Below are 20,100 nucleotides of genomic sequence, written 5' to 3'. Positions count from 1 at the left end.
CGATAGAATAACACTGGTAAAACGACCAAATGGGGGAAGGGGAACAGTCGTTCTTTTCCCTACCAGAGCGTCTTTACCCCTAGGCAAATCGCAAATTTGTAAAAAAAAAAAAAAAAAAAAAAAAAAGAAATGGCTAGTTGAAAATAAAAGTTGTACAATTAAAAAATCGAAAAAGGTTGAAAAAAAAAAAAAAAAAAAAAAAGAAAAAAAGTCGAATTGGGACGAACTTACACATGCGACAAGTCAAACATGAGGGAGTTTTTTTTATATATCTGTGTGTACTCCCCACGAGATGGGAAGAAACGGAAGGATTTAAGTCCTTTTTCCCCCACTGGATGTTCAATTGTTGAGTTTGCTAATGTAAGATGATATATTATCCTCGTTAAAGTAGGTATTGATGGTCTTCTTGCTCTGTTGCATCGTTTCTATGTTTCCATTGGAACATATTTTCATCTCTTCATCCTTATGCACAGCGTTTTTAACAGTCCACTTGTTCTCATTTAAAAAAGCTTCCAGTTCGTTCATATCCTGGAAATTCAAATAAGCGGCCATATTTTCAAGAGAAATATTTTCAAAGCTCAGAGTAATACAATTTATTATGTACTTCCTAATGTTGGTTATAAAAATCTCGTGATTTGCTAAGAAGGAGTAGTCGCAGGTGCGGTCGTCCATCCATTGGTTGTTCTTGATACAATTCCACATTTTAATGAAATGGCACTCCTTAATTAAATCGTACAGATAGACGATGCTTTTGATGTTGTCGTCATACAAGTTGGGGTTAATGAGACTGAGGTATATATTCATGTCTATGTCGTTTATGTTGTACAGGACACACACAAGTATTTTTTTTATTACAATTTTATCAAAGCAGTGTGGGTACAGACAGAACAACCTCAGCAGCGTCAACATCACTTCGTTGTCGAAGTGTTCATTGTTTCCAAAGGCAATGTCAACATAGTCACTCAGGATTTCTGTGTTTAAAAAGGGGGGTAGGGGGTGGAGGGCGTAAAAAATGTATCACACGAAAAAAAATGTAGTATATATAATTTGGGTGGATGGGAGGGGGGGGATACGTTCCTCCGTTGGGAGGTATTGTCAAACGGGTTAAGGTACATCATTTAACGATCCTCCTCTATTCACTTTTTCTCTTTTCCTCTTCAGATGGAGAAAGCAAACGAGTGACTTCACCACCACTGGTATAACCACGGGCTCGCACCCAATCCGAGGTCTTTTTTTCCTTTCCTCCTCCTTTATAACTTACTTAGCTTGGAAGCGTTGAACATCATATGAGGATATACCTTAATGGCCTGAACCTCCTCGATAATACTTTTCACATCCATGGTTGGTAACTTTCGAATGAATATATATATAACTCTCCTTTTTACAATTAGGTAAAAGGAAAAAAAAAAAAAATTATTCACGGCCAACTGTATGTAGCAAATAATTTAAACAAACTCGTTGTTTCGAGTTCGCAGAATGACGAGTGAACAGCGTGTTGCCTTTGGTGCGGCAGTTTTGCAGGTGGGAATTCATCCGCTTGGACGAAATGGGCTTCTATATGTGGGGATGGATAGCTCCTTCAATGTATGCCTAATTCCGCTTGCATTCGCTTACCATGCGTTCTGTCGCAAGGGTGATGCGTTCAGGGGGTGGAGAACAAGGCAGAAGAGGGGAGTCAGCTATAAAAAAAAAAAAAAAAAAAAAAAAAAAACGCAAGAAGAGTTACCAAAAAAAAGCGAAAGGAAAAAAAAAAAAAAAAAAAAAAAAAAAAAAAAAAAAACATATACATAATATATACATATGATATTCCCTTGGAGAGCGTGAATACATAGTGCTATATAACCACATTACCGCGGAAATTCTGGAAGGAAGAAAGGAAGGGTGGGCGCCGCGCCGCGGATGCGCATACACCTGCTGAGTACGCGCAGGTGCCCCACTTATCCTAACACTTTTTTCTGTCGGCGCGACCACGTGACAGTTAATTCGAGAAGCACGCAGAGCAGAAATGTATATCACAGTGAAGAGAAGCTAAAAATGCGCGCACGCGAATGCGAAGAAACGACTTCGATGAAGTGTCCCCATATATATATATATTACTTCCCCCCCACAGTAAATGCGCTTCGCATAGGGGGAAGCTGCATTTTTCCGGCGCCATTTCAAAGTGTGGAGTGTTTCCATATAAATGTTCCCTCCTCCTTCCCCTTACGCAGCACTGCACCAGCCATTTCGCCTGGAACGATGCATTTCCCCCCCCTCTGGCACACGCATATTCATATGACGTATACAAATTCATACACTTCTTACAAAGGGAATTTTTTTTTTTTTTTTTTTTTTTTTTTTTTTCAATTTGCTGAAAGCACATTTTTCTGTGAAAAGGAAAGTCGTACGCCCAGCCATCGGGCCCTGTCACTTCTTTTTGATTCCCTCCCCGCTCTTTATTTGTAGCATTGATTTCGTTTTATTTATTGTATCTCCACGTTATTGCATTTTTCCACACCACATCGCATTTTATTATATTTTTTTCCCGCCCCCGCGAAAGTACCGCTCCACTCGGTGGATAAATCTCCACTAAAGAACAAAAACGGACATCCAGCCGCACGCTTCCGGGCAGTTCCTTCATGTTTGCTAATTAGCACCCCTGTACCTGCATTCGGGGAAAATAGGGAAGGCATAGACGCCAGCAGAGGAACAGAGGTCGCTGTTAAGTCATTCGGACAAAGGGGGTTACGCCCAAATAACCGCAAATTGTGCACTCGCAGATTTTACGCAGAACAGAAAGTAGTAGGCGAAGCCGCACCCGAAAGGAGCAACAACCAGTGTAATTTTTTTTTTTTTTTTTTTTTTTTTTTTTTTTTTAATTTGCTGAGATTACCGAGCAAAAAGTTAGAGCAACTCGATTGGCAACTGTAAAATGTATTCACTCTATGTCAACAATCAGCATGGTACGTTAGTTTACGAAAAGGTAGGCGCTTGAGTCTTTGAAGTGTGACACCTGGATATGAGCGTCACACTAGTTGGAGTGCCTTGGGTGACCACTCCTCCCTATTATACATCTTCCATCCTTCTTTTCTCCACCCCTGTAGCATTTCAGCGACGAAATAAAGTTAAACAGTAATGAAGAGATAAGACTGGCCTCCATGCTGCACGGCATTTCGACCATATCTGAGAAAATCAATGTGCATGCGCCCCCCATAAATGAATCGAAGAGAAACATTTTCAAGTCACTAGAGAAGAAGGGCATCGAGACAATCGAGGGGGATGGTTTCAAAATCCAATGTTACGACACGTTGACAGGAATTAAAATTTTTATTGTGCACAAAGATGATCTCAACATCGAAGCCAACACCTATTTGAAAAGGGTTCACGAATTGTATAGCGACATCATTTTGAAGAACCCCTTCTACGATATTGATATGCCTATACGTTCCGCCGTTTTTAACGAGCAAATCGAGAAGCTCTTCGCGGGCTTATGAACTAAAAGGGAGCTTCGCCCGAGAGTCAGTGCGGGCGCAGATAAGTGGTTAGTCAGATAGACGGCCAAACGGTGAAACCTAGACATCTACTTGACATACCAACCTACTAGCGCATTCGAAAATATTATTTTTGTTTCCCCGTTGCGAGTTGCACAAACCTGCGCCGATTACCCATCGCGTGTGAATACCACCCCTATAGAGCCTACCACGGACGAATCTGAACGACTTCGTCAGCAGAGGGGAACTCTTGAATTGTAACGATCTCAGCGTTTTATCGCTTTACCGCGTTACCCACCTGACCGTTTTATCGCCATACCACCTCACCCCACCAGAGAGCTAAAATGAACCTCCTCCTTAATGTACTCATTCTGATTGACGCAGCGAGTGTTACGTTTCTCTCAGTAACATTTCTTATGATCAACTTGAATGAAGAAAGTCTGTTATTAAGTAAAGCACATCGAGAAAATGGGAAAAGGGCTCTGGTAGTAGCCATTTTATTGTATGCAGTTTTTTTAATTCTCCTATTTACATACAAAGCCTACAAAAACAAGCGAAAGCTGTACAACAACTTCTTCATGAAGAAGAGAAATGCACCCAGGTATGTTCAGCTCGCGAGCACATATTTTTCATCCACAGACGAGTATGAGCAGTACGAGCTCAGCAAGATTTAGCGTCACGTGTTAGATTGTGAGTGTGTGTGTATTAGGTTGGGGGTAGACAAGTGTAGACAATTGTATATGTTTGCAGCGGTGTGCAACATCCACGTGCGATTTTGCCGTCGCTGTAGTTTTTGCAAAGCTTCCTATGGTGAACGAAAGAAGCAAGGAAAAAGTAATTAAAATTAGTAGCCGATATTAATGTTTTTACTTCCTGTTTAGTCATACTGTAGTGGACCCTTTAAGTATGCTCATTTCTGTTTTAATTTTATCTGTTTTTTTTTTTTTTTTTGATCCATTTTTACAGCTATTTTTACAGTAATGTTTTTTTTTTTTTTACCTCCTCATGTTCACCCCTTTTTTTTTTTTTTTTTTTTTTTTACACCCCTTATTGATATTTTACCTTTTTAAGTAAAATATAACTTCTTCCTTTTTCTCACAAAAGTTGTAAAAAATGTGTAAATAACAATATAGCCTTTTTTTTATTTTTTTTTTATCATAATTGGAGTTCGGCAAAAAGGAAAAGGTTTTCCCACCTTACATGTTCTATTCTGGCGTCATTTCGTAATTGGGAATATGCTCTGGGAACTGACATTTTGCGTGCGGATACCTGAGCATACTGTGTGTGTGTCCTTCCCCTAATAGTAACTTTCAAACAAGTGCGCATTTTTTTCTGCATCGTTACCCAATGGTGGGAAATAGCCAAGGTGTTTATAATGCCGAAGAAGTTTAAAAAAAAAAAAAAAAAAAAAAAAAAGCTTTTTCTCTCTAGGCAACATAGCATACACAATGTGGTATGCATTCTCTTCCACCCCCCCCCAAATGGAAAAAGAACACATATATTATAATTACCTCCCATGTAAGTGTAAATCGTGGCTGAAAACAGAATTGTCACCTACGGTGTGACGCACATAAGAGCATACGTATGTGCATGCATTTTTAAAGAGACTTTTTTTTTTTTTTTTTTTTTTTTTTTCCTTGTCATCTTTCTCAATTGTTTGTTCCCAGTTAAATAAAAAATAGCTTCATTGTGTATCGAATGATCTCCTCACTGGAAATTCGTTATCCTTCAAGTACCTTCTCCCGTGCGGACGTATGATATGCAATTACATGGGCAGAGTTCCTCCCCTTTGTAATTTTACCATATTTTATTTATTATTTTAATTTATTATTTTATTTTATTTTATTTTTTTTTTGTGTTCCCTGTGTTTCGAGGGGGGGAAATTTCCAGATTCGTTTTTATGCACAGAGTGGAGGCATCTCGCATGAGTGGAAAATTCTCCGTTCTCTGTATGCGCCGCTGCTTGGCAAAGTGCATGCTATGCTGTGCTATGCGATCTGGTACGCACGTTCGTACGTATGCACATCAACCCACATGTATTCACAATCGCGTTAACCGCAAAGAGGTGCGCTACCCCTGGGACGGAAAAAGAGAAGCAACAGAAAAAAAATGAAGATGCTAGAGCTAAACTACTACCATGGAGAAATATTCGAAAAGTACAAAATTAATAGCGTCCTGTCTGCACTGGTAGACAAGCACAAGCTGCAAAATGGAAGCATCGACTTTAACGAACTGAGCAACAGGAAGAACAACTACAGTATAATGGCGCTCTTGGGGAGCCAAATCAAAAATTTCAACGACGATGTATACAAAGACATCGACACGAATGATATCATCTTAGCTCTGTCCAAATTGAAGGAAATTGACGAACAAATCACCATAAACGAAAACCGCAACAAAAACTACATTTTGGAGATGGCAGAGCAAATGTATTATGAGTACTCCCAGAAGGGACTCATCGGCAATGAAAATTCGTTCCATTTAAATGACAAGGAAAACTTTATCCGTGTTAACTTGCAACTAATGCATGAAATTAACGCAGGGATTAGGGGTTACCAAAACAAGATCCCCTATTTGCGTTCCTATTGGGATGAAAAATATCCGAGGGCGGATGCTTTACTCCCTATAGGGGAAGCTCCACACCATAATAGTGACGCCGAAAATTACAACATCTCTGGATTGATTGAAAGGGATGATTATTACAACGTTAAGCAAAATGAACAAGTGGATGATAGGGGGAGAAATCTATTGGGTAGAAATACCTACCCGAGTAGGAAGAATAGCCAAGTGTTTGTAAACAGGACTAGTGAGCACGACCTGGTGGATGAATTGGGGCCAAGGGAGGATGACAGCCATGTTGGCGTCGTCCGTGGTGGGAGTGGCGCAGAGTATGGAGCCGAAAAGGGCCTCTGCAATGTCGGTCGTGATGGGAAAAGCAATCTATATCAGTATCGAAAGGAGGGGACGAACAGCACCTACGGCAACAGCGTCGAAAATGTGAATGGCCCTAGCGGGGCAAGGAGGCGTGGAAGCCTTAATTTCCTTGGCGAAGAAGACGGCGACGGTACCCATATCGGGGTTGACCGTATTAGTGGCATTAATGATGACCGTGGTGAGCGCCTAGGCGAACGCAGCGCTAGGAGCACCAGCAATCATCGAAGGAGAAGCAGCCTGAGCAACGCGACGCGTTATCACCACGGGGAACAGGCTCTCCTCAGAGATCCAGTGAAAGGAGCTTATTTGAAGAAGGAGACGGTTGTGGCAAGACCATCTGGAGGTACTGGCCAAGGAAGAAAAACCGCGCAATACGAACGAGATGAAGAAGACAATAGCTTGACCGAAAATAATCACAGAAATAGTGCCCTCAGCAGTGCGCAGGATTTAGGAATAGCAATGGATAATGAATCAACAACACATAGAAGGAGAAGTTTTTACGATGCAGATCATGCCAATAGAATCAACGGAAGCATATACGGAAATAGACATACCAGGGCCCATGCAAGTGGAAGCGGCAAGGGGATATTTGGAAAAAATGTCGATCTTCTACCCAAGGAGGATTTAAAATACTACGGAACTGAGTCTAAGCGAAGCATGAGTAATGTTAACAGCATTATGGGTACATACCATGAAGGGGGTATTTTTCCTAGAGGCAGAGTAACTGTGAAAAACAATATTTTCAGCAAAAAGGACCTTAACAATAATGGACGGAATGGGAACAATGCCCCAAACAGCGTCCTTGAAAATATTGATAAGGCTGAACAAGAAATCGTTAACAACCATTTGAAGAATTCGTTAACGCAGAACGAATATGTCGCGCGGAGGATGAGCTCCATCCTTCTAAACCCCACGATGCAGCAGAAAGAAATCTATAATAGCAGAGTAGTTCCATCGTATGACCACCATGGCCAGGAAAGTGTAACAAAATTTGCTCCAAGAAATCCATCGAATGGTAATAACTACAGAGGGGACCATTCTTTGCAGAAATACAGTACACTCGGTCAGAGAAAGAATTACACCGCCGATACGAACAACAATAATAGCTTCATCGTAAGTAGCAGCGTCAACAAGAATAATACATCTGAAGGGGACTCCGTCATTCACGTGATTGGAGGAGCGGACCATGAGAATAAGCAGTTCCTTGCGAGACCTAGAAATAGCTTCTTCATGAGGGAGAGAAACATGCACTTCAACTCCATGGACAGAAATAACAGTTCTAACACGCCGCTAATGAATATGGACAGTGTGAGTAACTTCTCTCGCAACGTACCCAAATCAATTGAATCGAACTTAAACATGTACACAAATAAACACTCACGGGCGCTGGACATAAACGACCTAAACAGCAATACCAGCCGAAACTATGTGAACAGTTCGAACAGCTTCAAAAGCGACTTCACAGCGATGCGTGAGAATTACGCCAAGATGCTGGATCGTTCCAAGTCGCTTACGTCGCAGATTTATCGGCCACCCGTTGCGCAAAGGTACATGTAGGGGGGAAAGGGGTGGAGGAGACTTATACTTTTTTTTTTTTTTTTACTTCCTACCCATTCAGCGCCCCTAACCGTGGCGATGTCCTGGCTGAGGGGTACTGCAAAGGGCAAAACCCTTTTGCGCTTTGAGCCAGGTCATTAGCGTTTGTTTATGTTCATTTAAGAACACTTCTGTGCTCCTTTTTTTTTTGTTGTTTCTTTTTTTTTTTTTTTTTTTTTTTTTTGTTTTTTTCAAAATGACTCTTTAGTGTAAAATAGGGTAAGGTTGTAGACACCATTTGGACAACATACGGAGAAATAATAACAGTGAAAGGACGTCCAAATGTGTCACAACCGCGCGTAGTTTGACGTAGTGGAAAATTCTGCACAACTGCTGATATGACTCTTTTTTTTTTTTTTTTTTTATTTTATTTTACTGGGCGATTTACTGCCCATTTGGTAGCAGCCCGAGGGGTCAACTAGCCAAACCGGTGCGCTCACTTTAATTTGTTCCCCAAAATATGAATGTTCATAAAAAAAAACAAAAACAGAAGAAAACATATTGCCGGCAAGATGATTTTGCTGAATTTATTTGGCTGGGCTAGCCAAAATGAAAAAAAAAAAAAAAAAAAAAAAAAAAATGAGAACGGCAAAAGTCTAACCCATGAGGGGTAACAGAATATGCCGAGTTTTTTTACCGACCATCGGGAAGACAACTGTTGAGGAAATCCTTAACTAGTCCATATTTTTACTCAAATTACTGTCCCTTTTATTTTATTTTATTTTATTTTGCTTTGCTTATTTATTTTTCTTCCATTCTGCAAGGAACAGAAGTGCGACGCCTTACGCTGACACTCGTAGCGAAGAAAAGAGGCACAGGTTTGGCTCCCTTTGGGAAAGCCCACAAGGAACATATATTCACGCAAACCTTGCGCCACCTCCCTCGGGTTAACAATGCTGAACTCCGATTTCGGGAAACCCCAAGATGACGTGGCAGTGTATGAATACACGGACATCCCAATGACCGTGTCCTTGTCGACATACGTTTATAAATTTAAGCCATGGAACAACGACACACGTTATTTATATCCCCCTGAGAAGATGCAGAAAGAAATAGACGACCTAAACTTGCTAATGAAGTCGATGGTTCCATGGTCATAATTTATTTGAATAAATTGTTTCTCGTTCGTAGAGGGGAACATATAACCATTTGCGAAGGTTGTTTGCAAACTTATACTCGCTTATAACACGCACATGATTGTTCACTTATTTGTTCACACCTACATGCACTATATATATATATATGTGCACCCTCCCCCCCCGAATATTTCCCTTCTCCGTCGCAGGACTTCCACCCTATTCATGTCGACCATTTCGTGCACCCTAATGTTCCTAGGTTTCTGTGGACTCATCACATTTTTTCACTTCAAGAAGGACGTGGATACTTCCTTTATATTTGCGTGCATCTTTTTGGGGTCCTTTATTCACTACTTCATAAGCTTAGTGTTCAGGTACTTAATAACCAAGTCTGTTATTATGTCCGTGGAGTCCAGGATAAGGGAACTGAACGAGAAATACGACGCGGACAAGATCTATTTTAAGTTAATTAATTTAAGTGAATTTGGATTCAAGTATTTAAAATTTCACTGGGGTCAGAACAACACCATTCACTATGCGCTGCGCGTTGTATACAAGTATTGCGTTATAATATAAGTCCGGCAAAGTTGTGTGGGGGGAAAGGGGGAAAAAATACAGAAGACAAAAATGAAGTATAGCAAATTTTCACCACACCACTCCACCACCATGCTCCACCTTCCACGTAATTAAATTACAAAGGCAGAAGCACAATGGACAGATAAAGAAAAAAAAAAAAAAAAAAAAAAAAAAAAAAATTAAGCACATGGGAAAAGTTATCCACTTTGCTCATCCCATTTCTTGCCTGGCTGTCCACTCTGCCTTTTTTTTTTTAACTTTTATCATTTTTCACTTTTTTCTCATTTTCCCCCCTTTGAAAGAAAGGGGTCACACTAAAAAAAAAAAAAAAAATCACTTGCCGAAGATGCACACACACAAGACTTGGGCGAAATGGCTGAGGGAGATGTCTTCCTCATATGTAGCCATTTGCTTCTTCACGTATGCAGCAAATTTTTTTTTTTTTTTTTGAAGACAAATTTCATTTTATCCCGTTCAAAGGCGTAGTTGTTGAGTACTGCAACTATTGTTGCACATCCTGTTGGCAAGTTGTGCCACCCACAGGAACATGGCACCTAAAATAAAAACGCTTTATCCATTCTCACTCTCGGAGGGAGACCAAGCCCGAAGCCCCTTTTTAATACTGTTGTAGCTTTTCTTTTTCATTATACTGTGAATTTCTTTCGCATTGGAATCTCTGGATGATTTTGGGGTACTGATAAGGGAATGGGGGAATGGGAAATGATTTAGCTCGCAAAGCGGTCGTTGCGCGAACGGAGCGGAACGAAAAAAAAAAGAAAAAAAGAAAAAAAAAAAAATGAAGGACTGCCTAGATGAGGTGACGTTAATGCTTTTTCTGTTCGACTGATAAAACTAGTTCGCGCGGGGGTTCGCATGGACGTAGTAGCGTAAGGGCACAGTGTGATATAAGGATACGACGTAGCTCAAAGGGGAACGGCTATCGGACGCCCGCAAACCGCTCAAATTAAATCTTAATTTCTACCTGTCGTCGGCAAACTCCTTCAAGGAGCCTCTGCCATTTCTGCAATTCGTCGTGTCCAACTTTCTTCGATGCTTATTTTTTATCGTCCCTGAGGACGAAAGTGAAAGGGAGGGCGACGAACTGCTTCTTCCATCCGATTTTGTTACACTGACACTATTCCGGGGGCGTTCATGTTTGCCTCGCCTTTCCCTCATTGTATGACCCCTATGGATGCTCTCTATACTTCTGCTGGATGCAGAATTTGACTTCGAGTCGGATGGCGTCTCGCTCGATTGCCTTCTGCGTTCCCTGCGACACCTCCTTATGCTCCGGCTTCGATCTCTACCTCGGCTCCGTTCCCTTTCTCGACGCCTTCCCCTGTGTCGATGCCTCTCCCTTTCTCTGCTTCTTTCCCTTTCTCTTTTTCTTTCCCTTCCTCGACTTCTATCTCTTCTTCGACTTTTATCCCTGTCGCGGCTACTTCCTCGATCTCGCCTTTTCCTCCTTTCTCTGTGGAGGTCCATTTTCCCTCTGCGTCTATCACTGCGGTGCTCACTACTAGAACTATCTGCACTTGACAAATGTTTACGATTTTTTTTTTTTTTTTTTTTAAATTCCTCCCTTGACTCATACGAAGAGGAGTCTTCAAGAGAACTCGGTTCCTCCCGCTCCTCCTCGTCTGCACCATTTGACGTGTCTTCATCACTGTGACGCTTTTTCCTGCTGACATATATTTTATTTTTCCTCCTTTTATAATTTTTATTTTTATCTAACTGGCTGCTGGATCGGGAAGATTCGGAAGTAGAACATCTACTTGGTTTCTTCCTCTTCTTGTTGTGGATGTGCTCACTGAGCTTGGGAGAGTCTCCATCGATCTCCCTGTTCTGATCATTCGGTCTACCATTTGGGTCATCCGTTTTTCGGCTGGCATTTTCCACTGGGGTTGATTCTTTCCGGCTTGCATTTTCTGTACAGAGGAGGGAATAAATGAGAAGATGTGAACACATGGGTGGAAGCAATCGTAGTCTCCCTGGCATTTCCAATTTTGTCCCACGTATACCTGTGTATAAGCTCCTTAAATTGTGAATGTTCCTCTGTAGCAGTTCATTCTCCTTTTTTACTTGTTCCATTTCTATTCTTTTCGTTTCCATTTCGTCTACCACAACTTTTCCTTCGTTCTGCTCATTCGAAATGAGAAGTTCCAGTAGCTCTTGGACGAAGATTTCACTTTTCTTATTTCCTGCGGTGGATGGCCAGTGGAGAACAATATATGAGTGAGGAGTATATATAATGGGGTCATCTCCATCGTTTCTCCGTTGATGTTAAATTTTTATCACCACGGCGAGATTTACGTCGCTACACTTCTACGACGCGGTGCCTTACCAATGAAGCCGGTGAGATTTATTTTCAGCCTCTTCGAGTTTAGGAAGTTATCGCTCTCGTCTTCTGTCGGGGGGAAAAACGGGTTGGCAGGAGGTAGCATGTATAGTATGTAAAGCATGTGTAGCATGTATAGCATGAAATTGCAATAGGTATCATGCACCATGTACCATGTAGTATGCGAGAGCTGACAATTCTAATCAGACAGGCCGCGTTGGAGGGGAAGACTTACCGATGCCCTCCTGGTCGAGCCTCAACTGAGAGACACAGTACTCATACAATATATCGTCTTCAAATCCTAAAATTTCGATGAGCCTTTTGTGAATCCATTTTCCTACCACATCGATGTTGATCTTAGTGAGGTCTATCTTCTGGTTGTAAATTTCTGGCCAGGCCATTTTTTCAATTAACTTTTTTTCCTTATCCCCAAAGTAGGGCGTCTGCTCCGTGTTGGTGCCTTTGTAGAATCCACCCGCTCCTCTCATTGTTCCTCTCTCGATACAGTTGACTACGGGAATGTGTACTTGTGGATTTGTATTGGTAGGTATCTCTGGTTTATTCGATACACCTCCCTCTTCTTAAGTCCACTCTTTATGCGTCGCTAATCTTCTTACTACAGTGAACCAATCAGGCGGCGTCCCTTGGTAACCACGGTGGGCAAGTAAAATCTGCTTCTTCCGTTGGATAAAATTTTTCGTGCTTCACACAGAGGGGTTCTTTCCTTCTGCCAGGGTTACCACTCATATCCCGTCGGCAGACATATATGTCCTGACATAGGGAAGTATGAAAATGAGCTGTAAACTGTGAAGTAGAATTATTGGGGGTTCTCCACCCTCTGAATTGGAAAGGCCTTTTTCGAATCGCCCTTATATAAGGAAATGTAACTGATACAGCTTGGCAGAGGCTATCTTGGGAGGCTTCAGGAGGGGAGATGTTCAGATTGGGTTTCTTATCTTCCACTCGTTTTATAACACAAGGCCTTCCCTTTTATGTGTACATATGTATATGACATTTGCTATTTCTTCCCTTTTTATTTATTTATTTTCTAATCTAGCGAGTCTCTCCTCCCCCCGTTTGGGTGACGAATCACGTGTATTCGCCAGGCAATAGGGAAAGAAGTAGGTATGTAAACTCGCACGGAGAGATATTCCCCTGGACGAAGTTTCTAACCGTTCCCTAATTATGCATCCTGCGTGCTTATACAACGAACAAGAGAAGAAACTGTTTTATTTTTTGTGCCACTGGCGGGCATGTAGCTCTACCTGTTTTTTTTTTTTTTTTTTTTTTTTTTTTTTTTTTCTCGTTCCTTATTCGTTTAAAAAAAAAAAAAAAAAAAAAGCAAGTAGAGCTGAACGCGATAAGCGCGCGAACTGCGACAAATGCATATGTCAGGGTGGGGCGCACAATGTTCCACTTTTCTACACGTACCGTGCGTTATGTATGTTGCAGTTACTCGCATTTGGTGGGATATTTACTCAGGTAATCCGCTCGAAGGGGCTACTTAACCCCAGTTTCCCTTCTCCGCCGGCGCAAGCGAGAGGAATACAGGAAGGCGAGGAACAGATCTAAGAAGGCAGAGCGGAGTCGCATTTTCCCGTCGTCAAATGAGGAGCAAACGTACCCCATACGACTGTGTATATTAAGGGGAAAACCAGAGCGGTCGGGCAAACAATCTCATTCGTCTAATACCCGGAAGACCCCCTTTTGGTGTACCTCTGTATGTGTGTGGATACGTGGGCCTCGCAATATCCTCCCTTGGGAGTTTGCCTCCTCCCGTAAAATGCTTTTTGCCTTTCCCTTTCCGCCGTTGCCCCCAGACTGTTTCACCTTGGGCATATGGACCCCCTGAAGGGAAAGGCAAAAGGGGAAAAAAGGGAAACCATATTTGGAGTTACTTGACATAAATTTCCGAGGAGGCACAGTTAATCGTGCAGTGATTGAAATGCTTCTCTTCGGGGGGGGACCATTTTTATGGAGACGTGAAGAGGTACCTACTGTAACCAGCACCAGTCCGCTTTTTCGGCACCCCCGGGATGAAGGCGCTGCTGCCCCGTCTGTGCATTGTGCACCTGTGCTTGACCCCTTCGCCCGTGGAGGGGCACACCCGAAGGGGATTCCCAATTGGAGCGAATCTGTCTCCACGGGGACCGGAAGTTCGCCCCCCTGTCCCTCTGGTGGGGTCTAATCGCGTTTTGAGAATTAGGTCTGTTCAAACACAACCTATCTGTTGTAGACGAGAAAGCGAATGCCCTCCTGTTTTTACATGTGGTGACTCCACCACAAGTGAGAGAAAGAGCAAAAGAGGAAGGCATCCTCACCGGGGTTCACTCCACTTTGTTCAAGGCATCTCCTACGGGGTATCGCCCCGTTTGGAAGAACTCAATGTAGCAGACGCATGGGGAAGGAAAAAAAAAAAAAAATCTTCGTCCATCTACCCAACAGGGGAAGATAAACAGTTATCCCTTCGTTTGTCACCACAGCATGTACGAGACTCCCTGATGGTCTGCAAAAATGAATCCATATTCACTACAGTCACAGTAAGTTGGGGTGCAGAGGAGGCGGGGGATCTACTGGAAGAGCTTTACCGAGGAAGTGAAGTAAGGAGAAGTTCTTTTCCCAAGTATGCCTTTTTTAAGAACGCAGACGATTTTTTAGGTTTAGAAAAAATTTACACCATATCGACAAGAAGGAGATGGAAGACTACCTCTCCCTGGAGTTCACTAATGCGGGAGGATCAATTAAATAAGTGCATTCGTCAAATAGACGACATGAAGGGGGTATACAGCGAAGATCTATTGGCTGGACTATATGCCTTGAAACACAGAGAAGAAAAGAGATACCTAGATCAGTACACTCCCTCGCACTATGCCAACTCATTTATTTTTTTATTTCCGCCACCGAATTTATCAGGAGAGTTACACGCGGGGCATTACTTCAACTTCGTTCAGCTCCACGTGCTCCTACTCTTCAGTAGGCACATATGGTCCAAGTTTTCCCTAGCGCTGTACGGTAAGGTGGTTGAGGGGTGTAGACACACAGCGGGAGGTCTCCCTGTTGGGGGATGACATGCACCATTTTTCCAGATGATTTTTGCCTAACCATCCGTATTCCGTCTACATGCGAGATTATTTCCCCTTTTATCTTCCCTTTTATGTAGGCGCAGACCACGGAGGACTCAGCGCTCACGCTGCGTTCTCCAGAGTAGCCAACCCAAAGTGGACAAGGGAGAAGTACATGACCGAAATGAAGCAGTGGCAGGAGAAGTTGAAGGAAAAAATACTCATGTGCATGCAGAAAATGAATATCGTGGTGGACAGGAGTCGCTTTTACAGCACCATGGATGAAAATATGAAGAACATTGTGATGGATACATTCCGTGTATTGTATAGGAACGACTTTATTGTGAAGAAACTTTACCCTGTGTATTACTGCCCTCGGTTAGGGACCATCGTTTCCAAATTGGACGTAGAATTTAGGGAGGCCCTCCGACCCAAGTGGAGGGTAACACTACGCCTGGTGGATGGTGGTGAAGAGTTACATGCGCACACATCGAGTGACTCCCCCAATGGGGATACTTATCCGACGGAGAAATCAGAAGACAGAGTAGAAGGGGAGCTGCCGAGCTGTAAGTATACGAATAATTCAGAGCAAAAAAATGAGGTGAAGTTTTTCCCACAGAGCTTCCACCATTTTTTCAACGTAAAAAGTATTCATGAGATGGAACCGGGACGTACCCCATCGGAATATATCCATATCGAAGTAGCCAATTTGGAAGAGCTAAAAGGAATTGTAGCTATTTTATACTTTTCTTCAAAGAAGGAAAAGCGCTATAGGGGCAAGTACGCCCTTCTGCCTCTCCTAAACAGGGGAATACCTCTGATTTGTGGCAACGAGCGGAATGTCCTACCAGTACTTCGAAGGAGGAAGGTGGAGGAGATAACGTTGCATGGCGTGGGTCACGGAGAAAACGCTGAAGATGTGTTCATCCCCGTGTTCTCCAAGGAGAGGGACTTTAACCACTATGCGAATGGAACAGGGTACACACAGCAGTCGGAGGAGTTACGTTGTGCCCGACGGGGGGATCATACGGTACATAAGGAGGCGCAGAGCTGCCGAGGAGAGCAGGGACTCCTTCCACTCGTGGAACACCTAATGAAGAATGGCCTTGCCGAAGTGGTAACCCCACTGGACACTAAACTCAAATGTGCCTTTTATAAAAATAACGAATGTGTACTGACTCTGGCGGAACAGTGGTGCCTGCACTATGAGAAACTGTGCAAAACCTTTTTTGATGGTCCGCATGGAGGGGAAAAAAGGAGCTACAGAATAATTCCTTCCAAATATGGGGACTACTTCACAGGGGCATTTATCCCCCCCACTGAGTGGACCTTAAGCAGACAAGTACCATATGGACACCCAGTGCCCCTTTTTAAGTATGAGCCTCCCGAATGGAGGGTAAAGAAAGGCGACCATTTAGAAAACACCTACTGCTATGTGTATGGAAAGGATGTGGATGAGGCTTACCATAGTTTGTCCAAGTCGCAGCTATTGGAAGATAGCCAAATCAGGCGGGAGTTTCTAAAACGGGAGGACGACGTGTTGGACAACTGGTTTTCCTCCTCTCTGTACCCCTTACACTGCATTAAAGAGCTGGGGGTTGATTTGCCAGAATTCCTGCGCCTCAGAGGAAATCTGGTGGACTTCCTCCTCACAGGGAAGGACATTCTGCAGCCGTGGGTGGTGCGCAGCTTCGTGGTCCTGAACTATATGCTGAAGCATTGGGGGGAGGATGGGAAACCTGTGAAGAAGCACCCGGTCGAAGATGCCGATATGAAGACCGATTATACACCTCCTCCACTCGCTGCTACCGTCAAATTCCACGGAATTCTGAAGGACCAAACAGGGAGGAAAATTAGTAAAAGCGAAATGAATGCATCTTACTACGATAACCTTGTGCGGGAAGCCAACGTGGATGAAGTAAGGCTCTCCTTCTGTTTTATACAGAGAGACACAGAGGATGTGCACCTAAGTGAAAACATCAACCGGAAGAGCAGAAAATTCTTGGCAAAATTATGGAACGTTGCAAAATATATTGAGCAGAAGTGTCCCCTACGGTCGTACGAGCAAATGAACAGATGGTCCGCGTCCACAGCATCTAACACCAACCTTGCCATACTTACTCATTTAGAGAGGACCCCCCATGCAAGGATCTCCCACGTAGGCACCTTTCGCAGGTACCTCCAGATGGTGAATTCAGTTTTGTGTGAGATGAAGGATTATAACGTGGGGAAAGCCATTAACGTAATTTTTAACTTTTTGGTAAATATTTTTTCCAAGTTTTATTTGACTCTCCATTCCGGTGGGTACTTCAAGGATGGGGAGGACAAACTCATTAGTAATTTTCTACCCGTTTATATCTTCAGGGGAATTCTGAAAATTGTTTTCCCCTTCGTTCCACATATATCAGAAGTACTCTACATTAGATTTTTTCACAGGGAGCAAATGGATAGTGTTGGAGAGCGCCAGAAACCATTCCATGTGTCCACCCCCTTGTCGAGCAACTACAATTTGATGAAGAATGAAATGCTTGCACAAATAGGGGAGATGCCTACCCCCCTGGATGAATCCTTCGATGTCTTTACGCAATTGTACACCCTCCTGGCGAAGTACAGAAGGGAGAAGTACCTTCTGCAGGGACACACCTTCCATGTTTACCTCAAGCAGAATTATCAGGATGAAGTACCAATTGAATACTTTAAAAATGAGGAAGCCTCTTTGGAAAAATTTCTCGGAGTGAATGTTCGATTTACACGTGATCGTAAATTTCCGTTGGAGGGTAACTCCTCTGCTTATAGGAATTCCACATGGGAAATAATACACGACGACTCATCTTTCACCATTACAGTTGGGAGGGGAGCAACGGAGGTACCCACGGGGAGTTCATCCTGACGTGGCGGCGCGCCTCTTTTTTTCGTCCCCCCCCCCAACTGCCGTCCGAGAAGCAACTTAATTACAGTTTTTAATTCCGTAAACGGTTTCCATGCGCATCCTTTAAGAGTGAGATGATATGAGAATGTGTAAGAGGGTAAGGAGGAAGAAGACGAAGTACCCCCCAGGGCAAGCGTAAAGTAAACGAGAAATAAGGGAGCGGGGGGGGGTAAATGAGAAGTACGGGCCCTTCGCGGGAACCCGTTGACAGAGACCCTGGAGAACCTTCGGAAGGAATCTCAGCGAACACACCTTTCACGAGGACCACTGCGCGAACTGTTGTGTAATTTGGGTAACCTTGTACAAATGGTACACAATTGGACGTTTAAAGGAGGAGGAAAATGAAAGTAAATTATTAGAATTATAAAAAATTATTAGGACAAAAGTTTTTGTAACAAAAGAAATTTAATGAACACTTTAGATGTTCAGTAAAAGGAAGTTGCAAGAAAAAAATAAGAATAAAGTGGAAGAGAGAATTTTTTTTTTTTTTCTATTATTTCATCTGTTGTGTTGTAAGGGATATCGGAGTTCCCTCTAATTGGGTTGCCTTAGTTTCCGGTTTCGTGCCTGTGTACGAGAACTTTTTCCTTCTCCTTCCCTCTTAAAACACCTAAAAACAGAAGCTTACTCCTGTGCCCCTGAAACATTAACCCATAACTCTGAACCCGAAACCTAGTTTCCACACCATGGAATCTTCTTTTCATTCTTTCTTTTCATTCTGCTTTCCTTCTTTTCTTTCTTCTCTCCTTCTTTTCCTTCTGCTTTCTTTTTTTCTCTTAAACCCTTCTTGATGCTCCTTTTTTTCTTTGTGAAACCTTATTCTGTTCTCCCTTGAAAGGTCCTTCTCTTCTCCCCTGAACTTTCTTTCCTTCTCCCCCCCGCACTCAACACTCTTTCCTTTCCTTCTCCTTCCACCTCCTTCCCTTTCCTTCTCCTTCCACCTCCTTCCCTTTCCTTCTCTTCCACTTCCTTCCCTTTCCTTCAATCCCTTTCCTTCCTTCCCTTTCCTTCTTTCCCTTCTCCTTTCCTTTTCCGTCTCCTTCCTTTTCCGTCTCCTTCCTTTTCCGTCTCCTTCCTTTTCCTTCTGTTCCTTATTTCTTTCCCTTCCCCTCTCCTTTTCCCTTTCCTTTCCTTCTCTTTTCCTTTTCCCTTTCCTTCTCCTTCTCCTTCTCTTTCATTCCCTTCATTCCTTCCCCCTAAACCTTCTTTCTCCTTCCCCCATAAACCTTCTTTCCTTACCCCTAAAACTTCTTTCCTTCCCCCTAAAATTACCTTCATTCCTTCCCCCTGAACAGTCTTTCCGTCCATCCCCCCCTAAGTAGTCTTTCCTTCCCCCACCCCTGAACGACCCTCTTTCCTTATCCCCCCCTTAAACACTCTTTCCTTCTCCCTCCCTTAAACACTCTTTCCTTATCCCCCCCCTAAACAACCATTTCATTACCCCCCCCCACCTGAGCATTCTTTCCGTACCCGTCTGAAACCTTCTTTTCTTACCCCCCCTAAACACTCCTTCCTTCTCCCCCCCTAAACAGTCTTTCCTTTTCCCCCCCCCTAAACATTCATTCCTTCCCCCCTAAGTACTCTTTCCTTATCCCCCCCTCCCCTAAACACTCTTTCCTTACCCCTCCCTTAGGTTGGCTAAAGTACCAGGCCATATTGTTGTTCTAGTAACCTAGGAAAGAAACATTCCTTTCCCTTAAACCCTCATTCCTTATCCCTAAGTAGTCTTTTCTTACCCCTAAATAGTCTTTCCTTACCCCTAAACCTTCCTTCCTTTCCCCTAAACACTCTTCCCTTACCCCTAAGTAGTCTTTCCTCACCCCTAAGTAGTCCTTCCTTACCCCTAAGTAGTCCTTCCTTACCCCTAAGTAGTCTTTCTATACCCCTAAATAGTCTTTCTATACCCCTAAGTAGTCATTCCTTACCCCTAAGTAGTCTTTCCTTACCCCTAAGTAGTCTTTCTATACCCCTAAGTAGTCTTTCTATACCCCTAAGTAGTCTTTCCTTACCCCTAAGTAGTCTTTCCTTACCCCCCTAAGTAGTCTTTCCTTACCCCCCTAAGTAGTCTTTCCTTACCCCTAAGTAGTCTTTCCTTACCCCTAAGTAGTCTTTCCTTACC

The 20,100-nt window shown here is 42.9% G+C and overlaps 7 protein-coding genes across 7 annotated transcripts; 5 read left to right on the top strand and 2 right to left on the bottom strand.

The window, feature by feature from the left end:
• Window positions 1-339: 339 nt before the first annotated feature.
• On the bottom strand, window positions 340-1,340 carry PKNH_0832100 (eukaryotic translation initiation factor 3 subunit K, putative; the record flags this gene model as incomplete). The annotated part of the gene is made up of 2 exons (XM_002258905.1): window positions 340-971; window positions 1,262-1,340. The coding sequence occupies 2 exons, from the start codon at window positions 1,338-1,340 to the stop codon at window positions 340-342; spliced, it is 711 nt and encodes a 236-aa protein (XP_002258941.1).
• A 1,571-nt stretch (window positions 1,341-2,911) lies between these two features.
• On the top strand, window positions 2,912-3,473 carry PKNH_0832000 (trafficking protein particle complex subunit 4, putative; the record flags this gene model as incomplete). Its single annotated transcript, XM_002258904.1, has 2 exons — window positions 2,912-2,962; window positions 3,084-3,473. The coding sequence occupies 2 exons, from the start codon at window positions 2,912-2,914 to the stop codon at window positions 3,471-3,473; spliced, it is 441 nt and encodes a 146-aa protein (XP_002258940.1).
• A 341-nt stretch (window positions 3,474-3,814) lies between these two features.
• Window positions 3,815-4,144, top strand: PKNH_0831900 (conserved Plasmodium protein, unknown function; the record flags this gene model as incomplete). Its single annotated transcript, XM_002258903.1, has 1 exon — window positions 3,815-4,144. The coding sequence occupies one exon, from the start codon at window positions 3,815-3,817 to the stop codon at window positions 4,142-4,144; it is 330 nt and encodes a 109-aa protein (XP_002258939.1).
• A 1,441-nt stretch (window positions 4,145-5,585) lies between these two features.
• Window positions 5,586-7,961, top strand: PKNH_0831800 (conserved Plasmodium protein, unknown function; the record flags this gene model as incomplete). Its single annotated transcript, XM_002258902.1, has 1 exon — window positions 5,586-7,961. The coding sequence occupies one exon, from the start codon at window positions 5,586-5,588 to the stop codon at window positions 7,959-7,961; it is 2,376 nt and encodes a 791-aa protein (XP_002258938.1).
• Window positions 7,962-8,893: 932 nt separating this feature from the next.
• PKNH_0831700 (conserved Plasmodium protein, unknown function) lies at window positions 8,894-9,652 on the top strand (the record flags this gene model as incomplete). Its single annotated transcript, XM_002258901.1, has 2 exons — window positions 8,894-9,093; window positions 9,286-9,652. 2 exons carry the CDS (start codon window positions 8,894-8,896, stop codon window positions 9,650-9,652), a joined length of 567 nt encoding a protein of 188 aa, XP_002258937.1.
• A 570-nt stretch (window positions 9,653-10,222) lies between these two features.
• Window positions 10,223-12,478, bottom strand: PKNH_0831600 (pre-mRNA splicing factor, putative; the record flags this gene model as incomplete). The annotated part of the gene is made up of 5 exons (XM_039114018.1): window positions 10,223-10,346; window positions 10,635-11,580; window positions 11,674-11,853; window positions 11,997-12,059; window positions 12,226-12,478. 5 exons carry the CDS (start codon window positions 12,476-12,478, stop codon window positions 10,223-10,225), a joined length of 1,566 nt encoding a protein of 521 aa, XP_038969651.1.
• A 1,548-nt stretch (window positions 12,479-14,026) lies between these two features.
• On the top strand, window positions 14,027-17,942 carry PKNH_0831500 (valine--tRNA ligase, putative; the record flags this gene model as incomplete). The annotated part of the gene is made up of 2 exons (XM_002258899.1): window positions 14,027-15,002; window positions 15,151-17,942. The coding sequence occupies 2 exons, from the start codon at window positions 14,027-14,029 to the stop codon at window positions 17,940-17,942; spliced, it is 3,768 nt and encodes a 1,255-aa protein (XP_002258935.1).
• Window positions 17,943-20,100: the final 2,158 nt, after the last annotated feature.

This window comes from Plasmodium knowlesi (genome assembly GCF_000006355.2).
Source record: "Plasmodium knowlesi strain H genome assembly, chromosome: 8".
In the NCBI taxonomy this organism is placed as follows: Eukaryota; Apicomplexa; class Aconoidasida; order Haemosporida; family Plasmodiidae; genus Plasmodium; species Plasmodium knowlesi.
The sequence above is the reverse complement of the archived record's forward strand: the minus strand, read 5'-3'. Positions and strand labels throughout refer to the sequence as shown.